Raw genomic sequence first — 21,415 nt, forward strand, 5'->3', positions numbered from 1 at the left:
CCATCATTTTTCCACAATTAAATTCCCTACAACTTCTGGTGCAAACTTCGTGCAATTGTCTGGAATTTAAAAAACAAATTGGGCCAAGTCATTAATAAATTAAAAATTTTACTAAATTACTTCTTTGCTTCTCTGGATTTTCTGGAAACCTGCTGCAGATACACGTCTGGGACATGTTTTATTAGATTCACCAGACGAATAACATCAAAATAAATGGAAATCGTGCTTTACTTTAACCTCGTCTAGGTTTGCGATGGCTTCATATTAGAGAAGTTGCTGAATTTCGGGCAAAATATTTCATTAGCAGTAACTCCGTAACTAAACATTTGCGGACATTTCTTTATATGAACTTTTTTCTTTAGATTTACTTGCAGAATAACATATTGAAATATTTGTATATCTTCGTTAATTATCCTGTATTGGAATACATACAAATCATTGACGACGTAGGGTACAAATTATGCTCTGAAATGAAGTGCAAGATAGTTATTAAACTAGCAAAAGACTTACGTGGTCCACGAATCTCATTTCCATGGTTCACTCAAGATCGTGTTTACATACTGACTGCAGTAAGAGGTGTGTGCTACCGAGACTGTCGTCTTCTAAATGTGAAGTGTGATAGTCAGGGCTATGATTTCGACGTTGGTCCTCCGATGAATTCTGTGGTCAGCAAAGTGTATGAAACCGTTTCGGGCGACCTCATTTGTAAGATGTCACAGGCTTAAGAGAGAGAGAGAAAGAGAGAGAGAGAGAGAGAGAGAGAGCGAGAAAGGCACCCAATGAGAGTTTTGGGTTAGACAACAGGAAGTCCTTCCGCCAGAACGAACCAACGTCATACAATTTCTACTGTAGAAGACAAATTATAAGAATAGTTTTTGAAACTGTGACGTAATGTTACGTCTAATGAAGGTGTCATGACGAAATACAGGTGTACCTCCAAGTATACAGTACGCCTGCTGACCATCCGAATTCATGTTTCACGACATGAATTTGCTTTCCTCTTAACTCAACTGAAAGGCTTGGAGCAAGGTATCGTTAGCTTCAAAACCACTGTGGAGGTGACGAAATGTGTCCTTCGGATAGAGCAATGCTATGGAGGGATTTAACAGAAAAAAGAACGATGTGAATGTTTTAAAGAGTTTCAGAACACATGTTACCGCATCTGAAATACCGTATGATGACTACTATATTTATTATTACTATTAGAAGAGTAAACATAACAAATGAGGACACTATAATGGATTTCGCATTTCTCTAGTCAGACACGTTGCAGGCGACTCCAAGTTTGCGATTCATCGGTGAATAATTCGTTAGACCCCAGCTAAAGCGGCAGTAGGCAGATAGATACTTTCATGTTTCCACTGAGACCTTTCGGCGCTGCTCGCTGTGTACTGCGAACCAGTGGCACCACTTTCACTGGTTGATGCCAGAGTCGCTGTAGTTCGATTTTCAAATCATCGTATCCGACAGGTTTTTGGTTGTTTCTCATCGATTCTGCTGTCACATGCGATGACTATATTAACTATCCACTCTTCATTTATCTCCACATCTCTGGTATATCATGTCCCTGCGTTCGATGTGACTGAAGTCGGAAGTTCCACAGTTACATGCATGTTCGGTTTCGACAATTTTCTCTGGTTTTTGGCCCTACTACTTACTCGCCACCAGCGGACGGTCATTTTGCCACCCATTCCAATAGATTATCCGTGACACAGCATTTTGCTTATATTTGTCAGCTCAACCTGAGCGATAGTTTCACAACAGTTCAAGATATAGTTCATAGTTTCCACAAATTCTTTGCAGAATCTGCCCTTTGTGTCTTCTGCCGGTTTCTTTATCCTGGCACTGAAGGCGTTGTCCTTCTGTAGCAATATTTCCTTCTTTAGGATTCCGTTAGTCAGACAAGGTAGTGTCTTTTTTTCATCTATTTTGCCTTCAATCTTCTCCAAAAACTGCCCGTACAGTGCGTTACGGTTACACTCAGGCTGTCAATTCGACACTGGAGTGCAGCATTTTGGAACTTATTCGTTGTTCGGTGTAATTTGAAAAGCTTTCTGTAGTTGATTTCCATAAGACGTGTTGCTTGGTTGTACTTCACGTGTCAACGCATTCTTGTCTTCTTCCACTGTCTCCCCCATTTGTAAATGTCCTCTTGCACCTACTTATCATTACTACACTATAAGCCAAAAATGACGAGTCAGCAACCAGCTGGTCCACCTCCGGCTCTTATGTAAGCAGGTATTCGGCTCGGCACTGATTGATGGCGTTGTTGGATGTCCTCACGTTTAGCCGTCTCTCCATGGCGACCACTTCCTTCTTGATGCTGTGTTCGGTCATGGTTCACTCTACCCTCTTTCGCTCCTATTCAAATGTCGAGCGATTCACCGATTACTCCCCACCAGCTTCTTTGAGCCCAAATACACGTCCTCTCTAAAATGTTGACAAAAATGGTTAAAATGGCTCTGAGCACTATGGGACTTAACATCTGAGGTCATCAGTTCCCTAGAACTTAGATATACTTAAACCTAACTAACCTAAGAACGTCACACACATCCATGCCCGAGGCAGGATTCGAACCTGCGACCGTAGCAGTCGCGCGGTTCCGGACTGAAGCGCCTAGAACCGCTTCGCCACCGCGGGCGGCAAATGTTGACATCTGCGTACGTTGTTCACGCGCCTATCTGCGAGGCACAGTTACTGACCAAAGAATTTATGTCCTGGTATCGACATTCTCCCTGTTTACTATTCTTGCCAGCTGCGCCATGAAACTCCTCTGTAGCGTCACACAATCGTGCTTCGTCCACCAAAACTTATAGTTTTCGATTTTCCGTCGACACCTGTGTGGACAGCAGTTGGTGACCAATTTGCATAACTCCCTCGTGATGGCCGGCCGGGGTGGCCGAGCGGTTCTAGGCACTACAGTCTGGAACCACGCTACGGCTACGGTCGCAGGTTCGAATCCTGCCTATGGATGTATGTGATGTCCTTAAGTTAGTTAGGTCTAAGTAGTTCTAAGTTCTAAGGGACTGATGACCTCAGAAGTTAAGTCCCATAGTGCTCAGAGCTCAGCCTTCGTGATGGGTATTTATTTTTTTTGCTTAGATTGTAATCATGTACTATATAGACATAGTGTTATTGGCACACATTATTTTCGTAAGGTTGCCTGATAGTGGTGGGACCGGGCCAAATACGGGCTGAACATCATTCGTAAGAAGATTTTTCTTAACACTTGCCAGCAGAATGACTTTTATTAATTAGCCAATTAGGAAGTAGACATGTTAAGGCAACACTATTAAATTAAATAAAATTACGTAAGAACAGTTACGGATAATCGATCAACAATTCATACAGAAAATTCAGTGAGATCAAGAAAGGTTATATCGTTAATTCAAATACTTACTCGAAACTCTCCAAAAACCATTCATAGGAACATGAAGTATGAAAATTTAAATGTCAAGAAATGTTCTCTTTTCAGAACTATGCAAATCTTGTGTGCCACTGGTTACTAGTGCAAAAATATCTACAGCAGATTTTAATAAGAGAGACAAGACAATATTTCATCAGTTAAAGTTACATAACTGTCTCCAACGTTTATGAGAAATTTGCCTTCATATAGTCAGAGGACAAGCATCTTTAGAACGTGTTCGATTAAAATGCAACAAATAATTCAGGTTTACCTAAAAAAAGCTCATTAAAACGAGAAAAACCATTAAAGTTGCTCGATGTGATACTGGCACACATCCGGCAATGTGACCCGGGTGAATAGGCCAGAAATTACTTAGGCTAGGCCCGATACGTTGGTCACCACACTCCTCCTGTTCTAAGCATGCAGTGGGAACACGCCCCAAGGCAGAAACATACAGGTATAGCCTCATGAAGAGAGAAGCAATATGTAAGTGAAACGAGTGAAACTTCAGTCATCAGATTATACGCTGCCAGCGTAGACCACATTTATGAAAAATCGCTAAAAGATAATAAGCAAAATGGCCAAGGCAACCACTTCCACTAGCACCTGATAGTAAAGACCTCCAGTGGCAAACCGAGATTCAGCTTCAAATAATTACTCAACTGTCCTGCGGGACGGTAATCATAGATGTAATAATGACGCGAACGGTTGGCTGATGAACCTCACCTACGTAAACACAAGCTAGACCTAGGAGTGTAACCCACCAAAATACAAGCAACAAGACCAGCCCCAGTGAGGAGCATAAGCTTCCGGGCTCCGAATAACTGAAGAAAGCGACTTGGCAATTTAGTACAGAAGTTGCTAGCCAAGAAATATGTTCAGAGGTCAAAACTAATGACACTGGACACCGAAGAAATTTATAAAAACCCCAATAATTTCAAACACGCAGTCAAGTACTAAGTCTACAACACCTACCAAATGGAAGCTATTATGTTTGATACGTGCGACACGCTTCTCAAGTCGCTTGGCCAGACGCAGGAAAGACGAAGAACTACAGCAGTGCACTGAACCGCATCTAGTATAGAAGCAGCAGGACAAAACACGCGCAGGAAGCAAACCAGACACAATTATCACGGGTGGAAGGGTCAGTCTTTACGAATACCGCGTGATCTCAGCACCGAAGCAACCAACTACAAGTAGCTCGCCGAGCATACAAAACTGCTGTGGAATGACAAATAGTAGAAAAACTTGAAGCCACCAGGAGACGTGTGGGTGACGACGACCCAACGCTCTCCTCCATACATGGTCGGACAAAGGGATAATGGGGCCACTCCCACTCACTATCTAAGAGGAGGCCTAAAGACCATAATCTTTCCAGGTGAAATACGTCGAAAATGAGAATGAAATAATACTGGATGCTTCACTGACATCTAACAGCTCATGATCTGGGGGAACGGTTGGGGGTGGGGGAGGTATAAAACGCATTACATAACTATTACTTAACGGTGAAACTTGGAAACTTGCTATCTGATGTCCTCGACGTCTTGGTCATACGTAAAAATCATTCCAGCTAATTTCAGCACGGCTTATGGGCGTTTGTACTGATAATAACGCCGACGTATTCGGAATCCTCGTAAATCAACTGTACCTTTTGTGTCTCTCTGCACACGGGGATATGTCAGTATGTCAGCTATGGCAAATGTTAAGTGTCTTTCACTAAACGCTGTTCATAAAAGCCCAGAAACACACAGAAAATCGCGATGTTGATATCAATGTCAAGTTAACAGTGATGGAGGTAGAAACAGATATAAATAGTCTTCGATGTAAAGTTGATTCATGAGTGTACTAAACTTTGGAGGATGAATAAATATATGTGGATTCAAGCGCTGGTTTCTCCTTAAAAGTATTCACACAAATTGAAATAAGTTAACTGTGTTTTGCATTTATTGTAATGTCCTGCTGTCAATGCCAATCTGAACGTAAAAATATTGTATAGTATTAGACTATTGTGAAATAATGGAACTGTAATCTATTTGTCGCGTCCATATCTGAACACAATTCAGATATTTTTCAGCCATTAATTTCCACATTTCATTTGATAATAGCATCTAATGAAAAAAATTTTATTTCTTCGCAGGTACCCATCACCAGGGTACCACTCAGCGGTCAGGGAAAGATGCCAGTCGTCAATCAACGAGGGGAAATAGCGATCTACGCAACGGTCGACAAGTCTAAAAAGACGAATAAGCGCCTCCGAGAAGCGGCCGTCAGCTCGACGACGCAAGATGGAGTCGCACCTGCTGCATTACCGACGGCGGAACAACAGGCTTCAAAGGCCGACTCTGATGTCAACAATTACGTCAACGTAGACGGGGGCGTTTGTCAAGAAGACAATACCGATGGCAACAGTACGCTTCCCAGTTTTGACGCGACTAACTACGAGAACATCGACTTCGCCCATTCACTTGAGTACTACGAGAATTCTCGGGATATCCTGTCGAAGGTTTCATTGGTTGCTCAGAGCGGCGACCAGAATTCCAGTGACAGTGCCCTCGATGACGGTATTCGAAATGGTTTGACTTCCTCAGGGGAAGGAGCGGTGACGGTCTGTGCGAAATGTGGTCACGAGTGCCCCGACACTATTGCCGACCACCCTGACAATCAGAACGGTAGCAAAGTGAATCCCAGTGCTTCTCTAGCTACGTGTGAAGGAAAAGTTGCGAAACCCGACGTCGAAGACGATTATTTGATGATGGAACCGTCGAAGAATGGGCGTGCGGGAGAAAGTGGAAACACCTTGGAGGCCGTCAGCGGTACGACGAATGGCAGCTTCCCAGGCTACCTCCCTATGTCCCCTATCACGAGTGTCAACTCGTCCAGCAACAAGATAGAGACACTGAAACTGCAGGTGGACCACAATTCCTTAAACTGCCCGTCGGTTGAGAAGTCTGTGAGTGTCCCCAGCCTGCTGACCGGTGAAATGGAGCGGTGCGTCAGGAGGTGCGACTTCTCGTGCCAGCGGGTGGTGTGCGGCTCTACGGTGACGGTGGTCCACCACCAACAGGTGTTCCACCAGCACCACCACTACAACGGCGACAGTCTGCGGCGGCACCTGCTGACGCCCAGCGAGGAGGCGCGCCACCGCGGCAGCTTCGCCTACAGGAAGCGCTCCAGCTCGGCGGACTCGTCGAGGTACCTGGACGAGTTCGAAGAGCGCGACGGCGGCGAGCACGACCGGCCCATCTCCACGTCCCAGTCCAACTTCTGCATCCCGACAGCCCAGGACGAGCCGTCGCAGACGCCGCCCGTCCCGCCGAAGAGCAGTGCGCTGTCGAAGCAGACCGCGAGTGTGGTGTGTGGTGACGGCTCTAAAGCGGAGGGCGTAGTGTCGCCGTTGAGTGGCATAGTGAACGTGACAAGTGAGCAGGAAGTGTTACCTAAAGTGCACAGTGCGAAGCGCGAGTCCCGGGTTGTTGTGGAACCGGCTGTCGAGGTTACGGAGTGCAGCACAATGGAGTCTACAGACAGCCCAGCAGCGGATTCGGACGCACCAGGTATGTTTCCTGCATTTATTGCATTGTCTTGCTCTACAAAGTCTACACTATATGCGTGGACGTGCGAAGTTATAAATATATATTTGACGATGCTGGTGCTGATGTTCCATTTAACATTTGACGATGCCACTATGGCTGCAGTACAATAGAACTTTGTTTTTATAAAACAGATCTGATGATGGTCATTATAGACCGAAACCGGTAATCTGTTAACAAAAAAAAGTTTTTGCCCACAGACGTAAATTAAAGGAAACTTATTATAAATACTAGATTCACTTTTCCTTTCTAAAAAGGAAAAAGGTGAGAAAATATATACACTGATGAGTGCAAACATTGTGACCACTTGTGTATACAGGTTCTGTAACTATATCCTTTTATCTGGAGGTCTTGGGGACCACGGCCGTTCACTATTGTATGAAAATGAAACGCCTACAGCCGTCTTTATTATCTTTTTTACTGTGTAGCTACCAGTTTCGGTACTTCAGTGCGCCATCTTCAAGCCTTGTCTGATGCTGAAGGAGCTATCGCGAACCTATATACGCTCCAACAGTGGCCAACACAACTGTTCTATGCTATCAGTAACCGTGAAGGGCGGCCGGGGTGGCCGAGCGGTTCTAGGCGCTACACTCTGGAACCGCGCGACCGCTACGGTCGCAGGTTCGAATACTGCCTCGGGCATGGATGTCTGTGATGTCCTTAGCTTAATTAGGTTTAAGTAGTTCTAAGTTCTAGGGGACTGACGACCTTAGAAGTTAAGTCCCATAGTGCTCAGAGCCATTTGAACCATTTGTAACCGTGATGTCAGAACACATGATGATTGCTGTGCTGACATCAGGGTTACAGATAGTCTGCGTAAACCAGTTATGTTGGTCACTAATGCAACGTATATATGGTTCGTGATAACCCCTTCAGCATAAACTAAGGCCTAAAGATGTCATATTGAAGCGCCGAAACTGTTAGCTACTCTATAAAAAATATCATAAGGACGGCATTAGGCGTTTCATTTTCTTAAAATTTGTGTATTAAGCGCGTTGGTCCGCTTCCTTAATGCAACACGGCGACGACTCTGAATGACATGAATTTGTCAAGGACTTGACAGGTTTCATGAGGTATGTGGAACAAGACATCTACGCCCGGTTAACGCAGTTCCGGTAAATTGCGGGCCCCATAGCGTCCCAGATATTTCATCAGCTTCAGTTTGGTTAATTGGTTGGTTCTGGGGGAGGGATAAAACAGCGAGGTCATCAGTCCCATCAGATTAGGGAAGGGTTGGGAAGGAAGTCGGCTGTGCCCTTTCAAAGGAACATCTCGGCATTCGCTTGAAGTGATTTAGGGAAATCGCGGAAAACCGAAACCAGGATGGCCAGATGCTGGTTTGACATCAGCTCCGACTCAAGTGAATTCCGCCAACGTGGTAGGTGGCACCGTCATCAAGGAAGAGATCAAGCATGAAGCAAAGAGGGTGGTCCCCAGTAATGTCCACGAAATCCACAGCTGCCAGGTGCATCAGATTACTAAAACAGGTCCTGTGGAAGTATAATACTCTCTCCACTAGCTTGTGATCGTAGCACGGAGTATGTTTCGAGCAGACGTCCGCCACGATGCCGGTGTGTCACGACAAGACAATCGACATTGTGTCACAAGAAACCACTACCAAAGTCTAATAAGTACGGTGATGAGACACTCTGGTGCGAAAGTTGTTACCGTTCGACAGCTAGAGCGATACCAGCGCTCCAAGCGGTGAGAAACCAGACGCTCACATGCGTCGTTAGGATAATGCTTCTTCGTAATTATTTTCTACTTAATTAACGGAATAGTTGTAATATTTTTGCGTTCCATGCGTTAGTAAGTTACCAAAAGGCATGAACTACGCTGAAATACGTGTAAAAACGGCCGAATCGCACTGATTCAATGACACAAACCACAACACATTCACGAAGAAGTATTTTCGAAAATATCTATACTTTTGGCTTATTTCGCTGCAAGCAAGAGAATATAAACAAATTTGAGACATCGGAAGCATATATTTTTATTGTTATGATGATAGCCACGTTGCTTGACACTTGAAACTTCTTATAGAGTCCAGTGATTCGCCCTTTATTACTCTTCACTCTATTTTCCAATACACGAATATTTTTGGAAACGTAATTACTTTTGCTTCAAAAGCGAATTTATTGAAGATTCTTAGCGTTTGTGGCTCAGATTAGAGTCAATTGTGGAATTAGCGTCTCCTATGTTGGGAAACAGTTCTATGCTTCTGGAGGTTTGCTGTCACGTCTGTGTGGTTTTGCCTCAAGCTACAGTTGCGGTGGCTTTTTGGGATACGTTAAATAATGTACGTATTACATTCCATACACGTTGCACATTCACTGATTTGGGTGAGATTGTAGCGAACAAAACTCTGCTTTGTTGGATAAATATACGGCCTCTCTCTGTAAAAGGTCAGGGCTTCTGGTGTTGACTAGCAATGTTTTATTACTAAAGGAAAACGGCATTAGTTAGTAAACGTCTGTACATTACAAGAGAATAGTAAATAAAATCTCCTGTAAGGCAACGTTTCGTATCTCCCTGGGGCCTTAGGGAATTAAATAACCACAAATGTAGTGTAATTTTTTAGTTGCTGTCGATTTTTATGGAACTACATACACTCCCTATTGTAAAAACAATGTTACAAATCAATACAATCATTAGTATTCGCATTCACACAATATAATATTCAGAAGTGTCAATTTCTGACCGCTTGAGTCGCTGGTGTCGCTGGAACTAACGGGGTGTCGCGACTGTTATGTTAGACATTGCTATTACATTGATCCAGTGTCCTATTTCGATGATCCCGTCCCTACGGCAATCGTAGTTGACATTGTTGTAGGGGTCAAGATTGAAAAACGAGTAGGTGGTCTGCTGCGGAGACCAGTGATCAACAATGTGCACTGAATGGTGCGCTCCCATACACCTGTTTCTGTGGTCCTGTATTCAGATCTGCCACAAATCGCCGCCAATCATGCGTTATAGTGCGGGGCAAGCCTTCGAGGGCATGCTTTCGACCTTGAAATGGTTCCACGTCCTTCAAACACTTTCCACAGATGCTCACTTGTGTAGCATGAGAGCAAGCACCTGCTTCCACAGATGCTCACGTGTGTAGCATGCGAACAACGACCAGCTTCACCGTTCCAAGATGCTAGTTCTCAGGCGTCGTACCAAAGCATTCTTGCCTTTGTCGAAGTCTCTTTATCGGTAGATTTCGCCATCTTTGCCTGTATCTTCTCTTCTCCGTGAGTCACATAAGACTAACGCTTTTATTTTGTCAACGGTTTCAGGTACCGAATCGAGGTTTTCGGTATTGCGGTAATTTGTGGTAAGGTCTTATGGGACCAAACTGCTGAGGTCGTCAGTCCCTGAGGTTTCCGGCAAATGATAGTACGATAAAGGGCATGTACTCCTGTATCCATCGAGATACTGAAGAAAGTTCAAGTTTGAAATAGGATGAGTACAGTAGTATGATACATGTTAATGTTAATGGTGAAGCTCTTCGCAAAAAAATCCGAGAAATGAAAACTCGAAAGCAATGTGGCCAGAGTCAACTACTGCGCTGAAAACACCGCCAAGCAAAGCTATGATGCGAGGCTTCGTCGTTATATGTAGCAAGAAAGGACTATGCTGCTAAGATAAACCTCTTTTCCTATACGACTTAGATACAGGGTAAGCCATGATTTTTGTATTTGGAACTACGGCAATGCTAGCTTCAGGCGTATCAGATGGAGCTTACCTCAAATGGTTCTAATGGCTCTGAGCACTATGTGACTTAACATCTGAGGTCATCAGTCCCCTAGAACGTAGAACTACTTAAACCTAACTAACCTAAGGACATCATGCACATCCATGCCTGAGGCAGGATTCGAACCTGCGACCGCAGCACCCGCGGGGTTCTGGACTGAAGCGCCTAGAACCGCTCTGCCACAGCATCCCATTCAAGGAGAATCGGAAACTACTGTATAAATTTCCTTAGATTCGAAAAAAAGTACCTGGCCTGTCTTCGCGTGGAGGCGCCTGAATGCATCTTAAGGTAAACCATCTGCTTTCGGGAAAATTTGTCTATAAATAGTAGTCGCAATAGTAATTAGAAGGAATGTACTTAAAAAAAACTACTACAGTTTATTCATAATGACTGAAAGCTTGTCACTCACAAGATAAGTACTTTTCTTAACGAAACGCCGTTTTCAACTTTATGTAAGTATGTGCTCAGATTGTGTACCATCGACTTAAAGGCATATTTTCTGTCGCCGTTCAAGAGATAAAGTAACAGATGAGAGAACATTGGATTATATGCCGTTGCTCGCTGTGGTGATTCTGCGGCGTATATGGTCTTGGGAAGTTGGATGAAGAAGGGGCCTCGCAAGGGGGTGAGTCAAATCGAGAGACCTGGCCAGCCATTGTACTGCAGCATTCCGTTCTACCCAGCGGCCAAGAAATTTTTTATTCAGTGTTTGCTTTGCTACACGGGAAGAGTGAGATGGGCCGCCTCTTGCTGGAACCACATGCACAGTCGCTTATCCAGTGGTACCTCTACCAGAAGAACAGATGGAAAGTTCGTAGAGAAGTATGCATACGTACGAGTATTTCCATTTAACGTCCTTGGAATGAAGTAAAGCCCTACAGTGGGATATCCTCTGATGACGGAGGATAGGTTTTTGCTTCACGGTTGTTTTTAGTATACCTGAAGAAGCTAGGTGGCTTTTCAGCTGCCCAGTAGTGTGTGTTGCGTTTCTTTACTGTGGTTCAAGAACGTTGCTTCGTCAGTAAAGTACGCATTCTGAAAAAAACTCAGTGCCGTTTTCCAAGCGGTGCAGAGCAGCCAATAAAATTCTATACAGCTGTCGAAATCACCTGATGTAGTGGCAGATGGAACATGCGTCAATGCGAATGACGCTCGTCTGGCTGGTTCCACATTCCTTGGCAAAACGGCTTGTGGCACAATTCACAGTATAGAAGTTGTATGTCTGACTTCTCCTCGCTGTGTACGTGTCTGCATGCGCGGGATTTTATAGCAGAAATGACCTGTCTGTAGACGGCGCAGTTCCTGCTAGTTCTGCAGTGGAGGCAAGTATACAGTCGAGAGACTGGATTCAACGACGTAGCCTGGCATGAGAGTGTTTACAATGCAGTGGCGGTCCCGGTCGACTGACATTTCAGTTTAAGAATATTTCTCAGATTCGTTTGCGAAAAGTTTCAGCATCAACATTAAGAAGCTTTATATCACTTTACTCGTCTTTTCAAGCTCTTTCGAGTTCCTTTAAAAGGTATGCCATTCTATTCTAAAAAATCATACTTACTTCACTATCTTGATGGAGAAGACTTTTTATCACATACCAAAGTACATGCCCGTTAGCACGGTATCATTTGCTGAAATCCTAGTTTTGATATCTGAAACCGTTTACGAAATAGGAGTGGTTTTCTGTCTTAAGTGATTATATATTTTCTTTGCCGCAATACGTGCCCGCAACGACACCAAGTGACAGTCAAATCTGACAGTAGGAAGTGAGCATAATGTTTTGGTTCATCAATGTATAATTCCTTAAAATCTGAATACCTAATTTGTTTCGAGATTTAAGAGTTCCATCTTGTGTTTGTGTGAATTGCTTGGTTGTGAACCTCAGGTTTTCTCCGTTTGATTAATTGTTTATATTTTTCTCGCTCCAACCGAGTAGTCAGTTCTGTTTCCCCACACAATGCTTCAACGAATGGCCCAGCTGGATCTTTCAGATATTCTTATGCAATGACAATATAACTGTTAGATGCTTTGAAATTTACATACTTTTTTTTTTCTTTCTGTTCTTGCCGAGGCGAACAGAAAGAGAATTCTCAGATTTTCAGTTCTTTTAAAGCAAATCTCAGAGGATCTGTACGCTAGATTAGGGTCCATATGCTGATTCCACATGTAACCACTCGAGATGTTGCCCACATATGAGGTATGAGATGACTGACGAAATCATAAGAGACTGAACTTGAGTAAAAAAAAAGATGAGAGCCTCAACAACAAACTTTAATAGCATATAAAAAGAGAAATTTATCATTACGTTTACCACAGCACGAGATTTTCGATCTTAGATGCCGCTAGAGGAAGATAAGCTTTCTAATTTACACGTTGTCATGGTACCAGATTCAGATGGAAGTAAGAGTCTTTCGTGAGTAATACAGAAGAAGAAATGCACATCTGATATAACTGAATTCGATATTAATAATTTTGCTTCGGATAAAAGAAAATGAAGTCAGCCATCACGAAATATTTTATTCCTACAGTGGAAGACCATTTCATTCTCTGCGAGCTTCGCCGTACACTGATAAATACTTTCGTAAACGTGCAACATAAAGACGTAGTGCTGTGTGTGAGCTGTCCTTGTCATGTGACTACTTTTCGAAAAATGTCTATGCCATGTGACCAACCGAATTACATTCCGTAGCAACACAAAATTTTCTAAAATTGAACAAATGTAGCTATTGCTCGCCTAGCTTAAATATATCACTTCAAAAATGGCAGATTTTAACTGATAATGAGCATTTGAACAAGTGGAAACTCACGGACCCACGAATGCATTATTGCATTTTAATGGCTGTTAGTGCTTTAATTTGCGCGCCCAACGACCTGACTGGCTAACTTGAATGCTAAATAACTCGGAAACGGCGTAACGTGTAGAATTTGTTTCGTAACAATTATTTCTCAGCACACCCTCCCTGCAATGAACTGATAACCTTTTCAGACTGTTTGTGACAACCACCACAACAATACAGTCAAATGGCGGTGTGTTCATTTATAAGAAACTTCTATATCATTTCCAGCGTTCCTTTAGCGTTACTGTTGTAGCTTTACACTCCTAAGACGCAAGAGACGTTTGGCACAAATCAGAAAATAAAGCACTCATTTCTCTTACGGCTCTCCCAGAAGCCACTGTTCTAACGGATTTCTAAGCCTTCCCTGTTTCAAGTGGAATAAAAGTTTCTCTGCTATCAAAATTCCTGTTTCTTTGTACATTTGATATATGCACGCAGTGATTACTTACCACGACTGATGAACTAAATCGCAAATTGACTTTTCTGTCCGTCCGAAACACAAGTCGTTTCCATGAGTACCGATCTTCCTTGGGTTTTCGACCATTTCAGAACAGAGTTTTCCAGTAACACAGTGCACGGTCGATACTCGTGGTTGTTGTCACAGTTATGATCAGTGTGTTATCTTTATGTTCTAGTCACCAAGTGAGAGACCGTTATAACCACGTGGCTAGAATACGCAATAGAAAGCCGTTGCTTAACGTTTTCGCCTCCAAGGTGTTACCTGGGTTAGAGGACATAGCTGTCGCTGTTTCAACACATCGCCTCGACTTTGTAGAATGCTAAGTCATTATGTGATCATGTTCCAAATGTGGGAACGTCCGTGAGGCTATGCAGTCACGTAGCCTACATTCACATTTCAAGTGTTACGAGAGGTAATCATCTCATAGTCTGTACACATATCAGTTTCCATTTTATATTGTACATTCCTGGTGGCAAAAAAGCATTGTTAATAGTGCACTCTTGATTTTTTTGTCTTCTGACCAGTTCGATGCGGCCCACAACGAATTCCTATCTTGCACTAGCCTCTTCATCTCAGAGCAGCAGTTGCACGCTATGGCTTCAACCTATTTGTTTGATCATTCCAATCTCTGTCTTCTCCTAAAGATTTTATTCTTTACTGCTCCCTCTAGACCCTTTACGTCCCTGTATGTACGTCCGATCATTCTGTCTCTCCTTCTCGGCAAAGTTCTCCGTATTTTCCTTTCCTCGACGTTTTGCGGTTAACCTTTTCTTTCCTTATCAAACCAATCCTAATTTTCAAAATTCTATATCACCACATCTCGAGCGCTTAGATTCTCTTTTTTTAGGTTTTCCCACAGTCCGTAATCACTGCCAAAACAATGTAGTTTTCAAACACACATTCTCAGAAATTTCTTCTTCAGATTAAGGCCGATACTAGCAGACTATCCTTGTCTAGGAACGCCCTCTTTGCCTGTGTTCTTTTTATATCCTCCTTGTTTCATCCGTTGTGTATTATTTTTCTTCCAAGGTAGTATCGTTCCTTAACTTCATTGACATGGTGACCTCCATCGTTTTTCTTCAGTGCATTCATATTATCATTTCTGCTACTACCATTTAATTTCATTTTCCTTCGATTTACTCTGTCCATATTTTGTAGTCATTATATTGTTCATTTCATCCAACAGCTACCGTAACTCTTCATTCAAGACATCGTGCAATTCTTCTTGACCTCCACTGAGGAAAGTAATGTCATCAGTGTATCTTTTCACTCTGAATTTTAATCGCACTCTTGAACCTTTCTTTTACTTCCCTAATTGCTTATTCGATGTAGATATTGAAAGATAGGGGCGAAACACTACATCCCTGCCATACACCCTTTTTAATCCGAGCACTTTGTTCTTGGTTTTTCCAGTCTCACAGTTCCAAAAATGGTTCAAATGGCTCTGAGCACTATGAGACTTAACATCTGAGGTCATCAGTCCCCTAGAACTTAGAACTACTTAAACCTAACTAACCTAAGGACATCACACACATCCATGCCCGAGGCAGGATTCGAACCTGCGACCGTAGCAGTCGCGCGGTTCCGAACTGAAGCTCCTAGAACCTCTCGGCCACCGCGGCCGGCAGTCTCGCAGTTCCCTCTTGGTTCTTGTACATATTCTATATTGCTCAGACTTTCGAAAATCTTGCACCATATGACATTCTCGAACGCTTTTTCCTGGTCGAGAAATCCAATGAACGTGTCTTGATTTTTCTTCAGTCTCGCCTCCATTATCAACCGCAACCTGAAACTGTCTCTCTTGTGCCTTTAACTTTCCTTAAACCAAACTGGTCTTCATCTAACAGACTCTCAATTTTCTTTATTATTCTTATGTATATTACTCTTGCAGTAATCTGGTTCCATGAACCATTAAGCCGATTGTACGATGGGTCTCTTACTTCTTTATCCTTGCTCTTTTGGGAATTACAAGGATAATCTTTTTGCGAAAGTCTGGATGTAGATCTTCTGTCTCATAGATTCTACAGGCCTACGTGAGTCGGCATTTGGCAATCTGTCCACCTACACGCTCTCTGCTCTGCGCCATCAGTGGAATTCCCATTGCCATCTTAATGCCGTCACCCTTTCTTGTAATTATTTCACCGTGGATTTGACATCTCTGTACACTGAGTAAGTCCTTTTTTCCATTTCATCACATATTTCCGGCAATCATTTAACCTTGGTTTCTCTGCACTTCCTAATTGTTTCATACCTAATCAAGATTTCTTGGTGGGTACCTTTATTGTTCCTATGTCCAGCTAAGGTGATTGTCCTTTTCAGAAATATCTATTACTCTTCAACTGAACTGCCTTTTATGGTATTCGTTACCGCAGTTTCAGACAGTATCAAACGTAGTTCATCATTCGTCAGTACTTCTTTATGCCACGTCTTTGCACATTGGTTCTTTTGGACGACTCACTTAAACTTCAGCTACTGTTCATTATTACTAAATTATGATCAGAATGTATATCTGATTCCGAAATATCTATCTGACCATGATATAGTCCAGGGTGATTCTTTCCGAATCTCTGGGCCTTTTCCAAGTATACCTCCTCTATGATTTTTGAACACTGTATTCTCTATTGCTAGCAGAAATTCATTACAGAACGTCGCTATACAGACTCCACGAAAAGGACCATGAATACCACATAATGTCAACCGGCCTCCGTGTCACTTCCAACCACGTGGAGTCATGTGGAAGCGGTACTGACGGACGTGCATAACTGCTCTTCAAAACATCGTATTAGCGAGTACCCAGATTAAGTCTACTCAGTTTTAAAAGTTTATCGAAGTTTGTCGTTACGAATACCACTCAGTGCATGGTATATATCATCGGTCTGCGCCACATTGAGTCATATGTCTGATTATCGAATAGAAATTTTTGGTGCTTTTGCTGTAGTTCTGCTTGCCAGTTGCTCAAGTAAATCGCATGTATACTTCAAACAGCTTCTAGTAAGATGCAGTGAATGTGATGTGCTGTAGTTACTATTTTAGCCACTTTCACAAACAATGCGAAAATACTGCAGCTTACAAGAAAGCGTGAATATCGTTTGATACAGATTTTAGTTTCAGTCCTTGACGTAAGGTTTGTGTTTGGCAGGCGCATGTTACAGAGTTGCTTAGGCGCTTGAAGTACTCTCCATTTGCGATGCGAATGTAGTCATACGTAAATAATGCCTAAATTGAAGGAGCGGGCGTCCTTTCCCTAATTCATTAAGCCACTCTAAAATTATCAACTCCCAGAAGGCTGATGTCGCATTATTTTTGGTTTGAGTTCAATGAAATGCTACGGATGTCTGTTAAAAGAAGTTAGAGTTAAAAGAATTCGAAGTAGTAATTGTATCTCCTCTGTATATGATTATTCCTTGATAAAACTGGTCTTCAGTGTTATACTTTTCTTCTAAATAAATATCCATTCCACAGAGTCAATACTGGAAGTACGAATGAAGAGCAGAAGATCGTAATTCGACTTACAGTCTGTACCGCAATAATGTGTACGCTATAATTTCAAATATAACGGCCGCAGTGATATCTCTGGTAGTGGCCTCGAATTTGTAATCAATGCGCTCTTGCGCAGTGTGTAGATAAACAGTGTGAGAGTTGAATGTTTTCTTTTGTCGGTTGCATTTCAAAATGATTGCAAAATATCTAAAGCGTCACGAGGCAGTGTTCCTTGTAAATCATCCAAAGGGACTAAAGCTTTAACATGGAGCTGCTGCAAAAACTCTGATAAAATAAAAGAAATTCGTTGGGAAGTGGGTCAAATGATATTTAGAGTTTGGAAATTGGGATGATTCACCAGAGACAGCGCTAAGGTATCAAGCTACACTACTGGCAATTAAAATTGCTACACCACGAAGATGACGTGCTACAGACGCGAAATTTAACCGACAGGAAGATGATGCTGTGATATGCAAATGATTAGCTTTTCAGATCATTCACACAAGGTTGGCGCCGGTGGTGACACCTGCAACGTGCTGACATGAGGAAAGTTTCCATTCCATTTCTCATACAAACAGCAGTTGACCGGCGTTGCCTGGTGAAACGTTGTTGTGATGCCGCGTGTAAGGAGGACAAAAGCGTACCATCACGTGTCCGACTTTGATAAAGGTCGTATTGTGGCCTATCGCGATTGCGGTTTATCGTATCGTGACATTGCTGCTCGCGTTGGTCGAGATCCAATTACTCTTAGCAGAGTATGGAATCGGTGGGATCAGGAGGGTAATACGGAACGCCGTGCTGGATCCCAACAGCCTCGTATCACTAGCAGTCGAGAAGACAGGCATATTATCTGCATGGCTGTAACGGATCGTGCAGCCACGTATCGATCCCTGAGTCAACGTCTCGGTCACCTCTTGTTCGCATTGATGGCACTCACTTTGAACAGTGGACGTTACATTTCAGATGTGTTACTACCCGTAGCTGTATCCTTCATTCGATCCCTGCGAAGCGGGATAACGCACGACCGCACGTTGCAGGTCCTTTAAGGGCCTTTCTGGATACAGAAAATGTTCGACTGCTGACCTGGCCAGCACATTCTCCAGATCTCTCACCAATTGAAAACGTCTGGTCAATGGTGGCCGAGTAACTGGCTCGTCACAATACGCCAGTCACTACTCTTGATGAACTGTGGTATCGTGTTGAAGCTGCATGGGCAGCTGTACCTGTACACTCCATCCAGGATCTGTTTGACTCAATGCCCAGGCGTATTAAGGCCGTTATTACGGTCAGAGTTGGTTGTTATGGGTACTGATTTCTCAGGATCCATGCACCCAAATTGCGTGAAAATGTGATAAAAAAATGGTTCAAATGGCTCTGAGCACTATGGGACTCAACTGCTGTGGTCATTAGTCCCCTAGAACTTAGAACTACTTAAACGTAACTAACCTAAGGACATCACACACATCCATGCCCGAGGCAGGATTCGAACCTGCGACCGTAGCAGTCGCACGGTTCCTGATTGCGCGCCTAGAACCGCGAGACCACCGCGGCCGGCGAAAATGTGATCACATGTCAGTTCTCATATAATATATTTGTCCAATGAATACCCGTTTATCATCGGCATTTCTTCTTGGTGTGGCAATTGTAATGGCCAGTAGTGTATAATCGATATTGGCGGCGATTGGATTAATAATTAGATAACGGTGCAATTAGTAATAACATGTATTTTCATGTAAAGATATGTTTTGAATGGCGTCTTTTATTTTATACAGATAACAGCGTACACTTTCTTGAGGAACTGACTGTATTTTCGTCTAGATTCTGTCCTTTATTAACGAATACCTATCTGCAATAAATTGCTACTACTAATAATATTCAAGATGTTTCTGAAAGATTTATGTGAGGTGAATCCCTACTTTTCATACATGATTGTTTTAGTAGAAGTAATTAATCAATATACTACTAACAATATCACGTCACGTGAGTGCTGTATAGTATCTGACCTCCACACATCGACGGCGCAGTTATGTGACCTGTTTAAATAGGTACCATGAACTGCACCATTCTTATATTTAGTTCGAAGTTTTATGTACATGATATTTTCAAATTTCGTTTGCTTGCTAAATCAAATTATGTTTAAAACCTTTATCGTATTCTGCACCTTTGAGGACCATTGCATTTGCGATCTATAGAAGAATCGTGTTTTCGTTTTAAAATACGTCCTGGTGATTGCTTCCATAGTTGAGGACAGCGTGTCTAACTCACAAGCGTATGACTAGGGTCCTGTTCCCAGTGTTCAAAGGGATTATTTCTTGTTACGAACACTGTTCACTCATACTCGTGATGCCGAAAGTATAGCCACTTGAATGAGAATAAGCGATTCCCAGGTCTGGAAAGCAGATAATGGCTGAGAGAACGGTGTGCTGACATCATACACATCCATACGGCGCCCATATTGCGGCAGTGGAAGATCACGAAATAGTGACCGCTCCGCATCACATGGCTTTCATGGCCATTGGTAAAAATATATGAGAAGTTATTGTTCTGGTCTATTCCACATATCTGAATATCTCCTCTGTATGAGTCCATCAAACAAATGTGTAGCGGAAATCGACAGTGTTTTTGACAATGAGTTTGTAAATTTTCGAGCCACGACTCTACATTTTGGCTTTATTATACGCTTCTTTACTAGTCTGTGTTAACAACGAGTTGATAAAGAGGTACACCCTGCTTCTAACTAGATTCTCTTTGTATGTCTACCGAAGTAGGAAATGCTTCCATTTGTAAATTCACATATGCTAATCGTGTAGCTTTCTGTAAGTCATCTGATTCAATAAGTTACATATATCCTGATCGTTGTCTAAGGTTCGTATGACAAGTATCGCACTCATCAGCCGTAGGAACCTACTCGCTCTTGGTAGCACCACGAATCTTGATAGATCTGTATTTCGTCAGCTATGAGTTCTAAGACATACGAGTGTATTCATTCAAAGTGTTTGCAAGGGAATTTGCGTGTGGAGGCATATTGTCGTCCACAATAGCCAATGTCCTTATCATCATCATCATTATCATCATCTTCAGTGACTCGACAGCCCTTTGTGAGCTTGGCCTTCTGTAGAAGAATATTCCTTTCTTCCCTGTTTAATGACGAATTCCTCCAATTCGTAATACCAGTTTTTCTTATACACCCTCTGACACCCTTCTTTCACCTTTCACTTAATCTTGCAGCTGTTCTTGTTCATTCAGGCATTACGCTGAATATCTTCTTAATCATTCTATCGACTGCTCTCAAAATGTGTTCTGACCAGTCGACCCTCTTGCGTAGTTCACAATTTCTCGTTGATTATGCAGATAATATAGTTCACACTTGCATCTAGACACCATTTTCTCCCATTCGCCCAGATACGATGGTTGTCAAGAAAGTAAGTTCCGATCGGTCGCGAAATGGAAACAACAGTGAAAACCACAAACGTCTCATCTGCAACAGTTAGGTACACCTTCCACCTACTTCTCTACATAGTCGCCGCTCCAGTTTCGACTTTTGTCGCTGTGTTGCATCAACTTTCCAGTATCCTCGTCATAGAAAGCAGCCGCCTGTGCTTTCGGCCAGTTATCTGCACTGGTCTGCAGCTCGTTGTCTGTGGAAAAAATTTTGTCTTCATAGCCAGAGGTTCTTGTCAGCAGAGATGAAACTCAGGGGGAGCCAATTACGGACTGTATTGAGGTGATCAAACACTTCTCATCGGAAACGTTGCAGGAGCGTCTTCATTACCCCTGCAGTGTGCGGCTGAGAATTGGCCTGAAGAAGTAACTGCTCGACAGTTGTGTTATGACACAGGCGAAATCTCTAACCAGGCCCTAATACCTGGCGGGAGGCGCTATTCCTTACGCATCTATACGTGTTCACTG

The 21,415-nt window shown here is 42.8% G+C and overlaps 1 protein-coding gene across 1 annotated transcript in view; it reads left to right on the forward strand.

Annotated features, from left to right (window-relative positions):
• The window catches only part of LOC124594597, a 393,017-nt gene that overhangs the window by 317,222 nt on the left and 54,380 nt on the right, over nucleotides 1–21,415 (forward strand). The window contains exon 11 of the mRNA XM_047132970.1: nucleotides 5,544–6,960. Coding sequence (XP_046988926.1) covers nucleotides 5,544–6,960 — 1,417 coding nt within the window. The remainder of the gene's footprint in view (nucleotides 1–5,543; nucleotides 6,961–21,415) is intronic.

Source organism: Schistocerca americana, chromosome 2, assembly GCF_021461395.2.
Source record: "Schistocerca americana isolate TAMUIC-IGC-003095 chromosome 2, iqSchAmer2.1, whole genome shotgun sequence".
Taxonomy (NCBI): domain Eukaryota; kingdom Metazoa; phylum Arthropoda; class Insecta; order Orthoptera; family Acrididae; genus Schistocerca; species Schistocerca americana.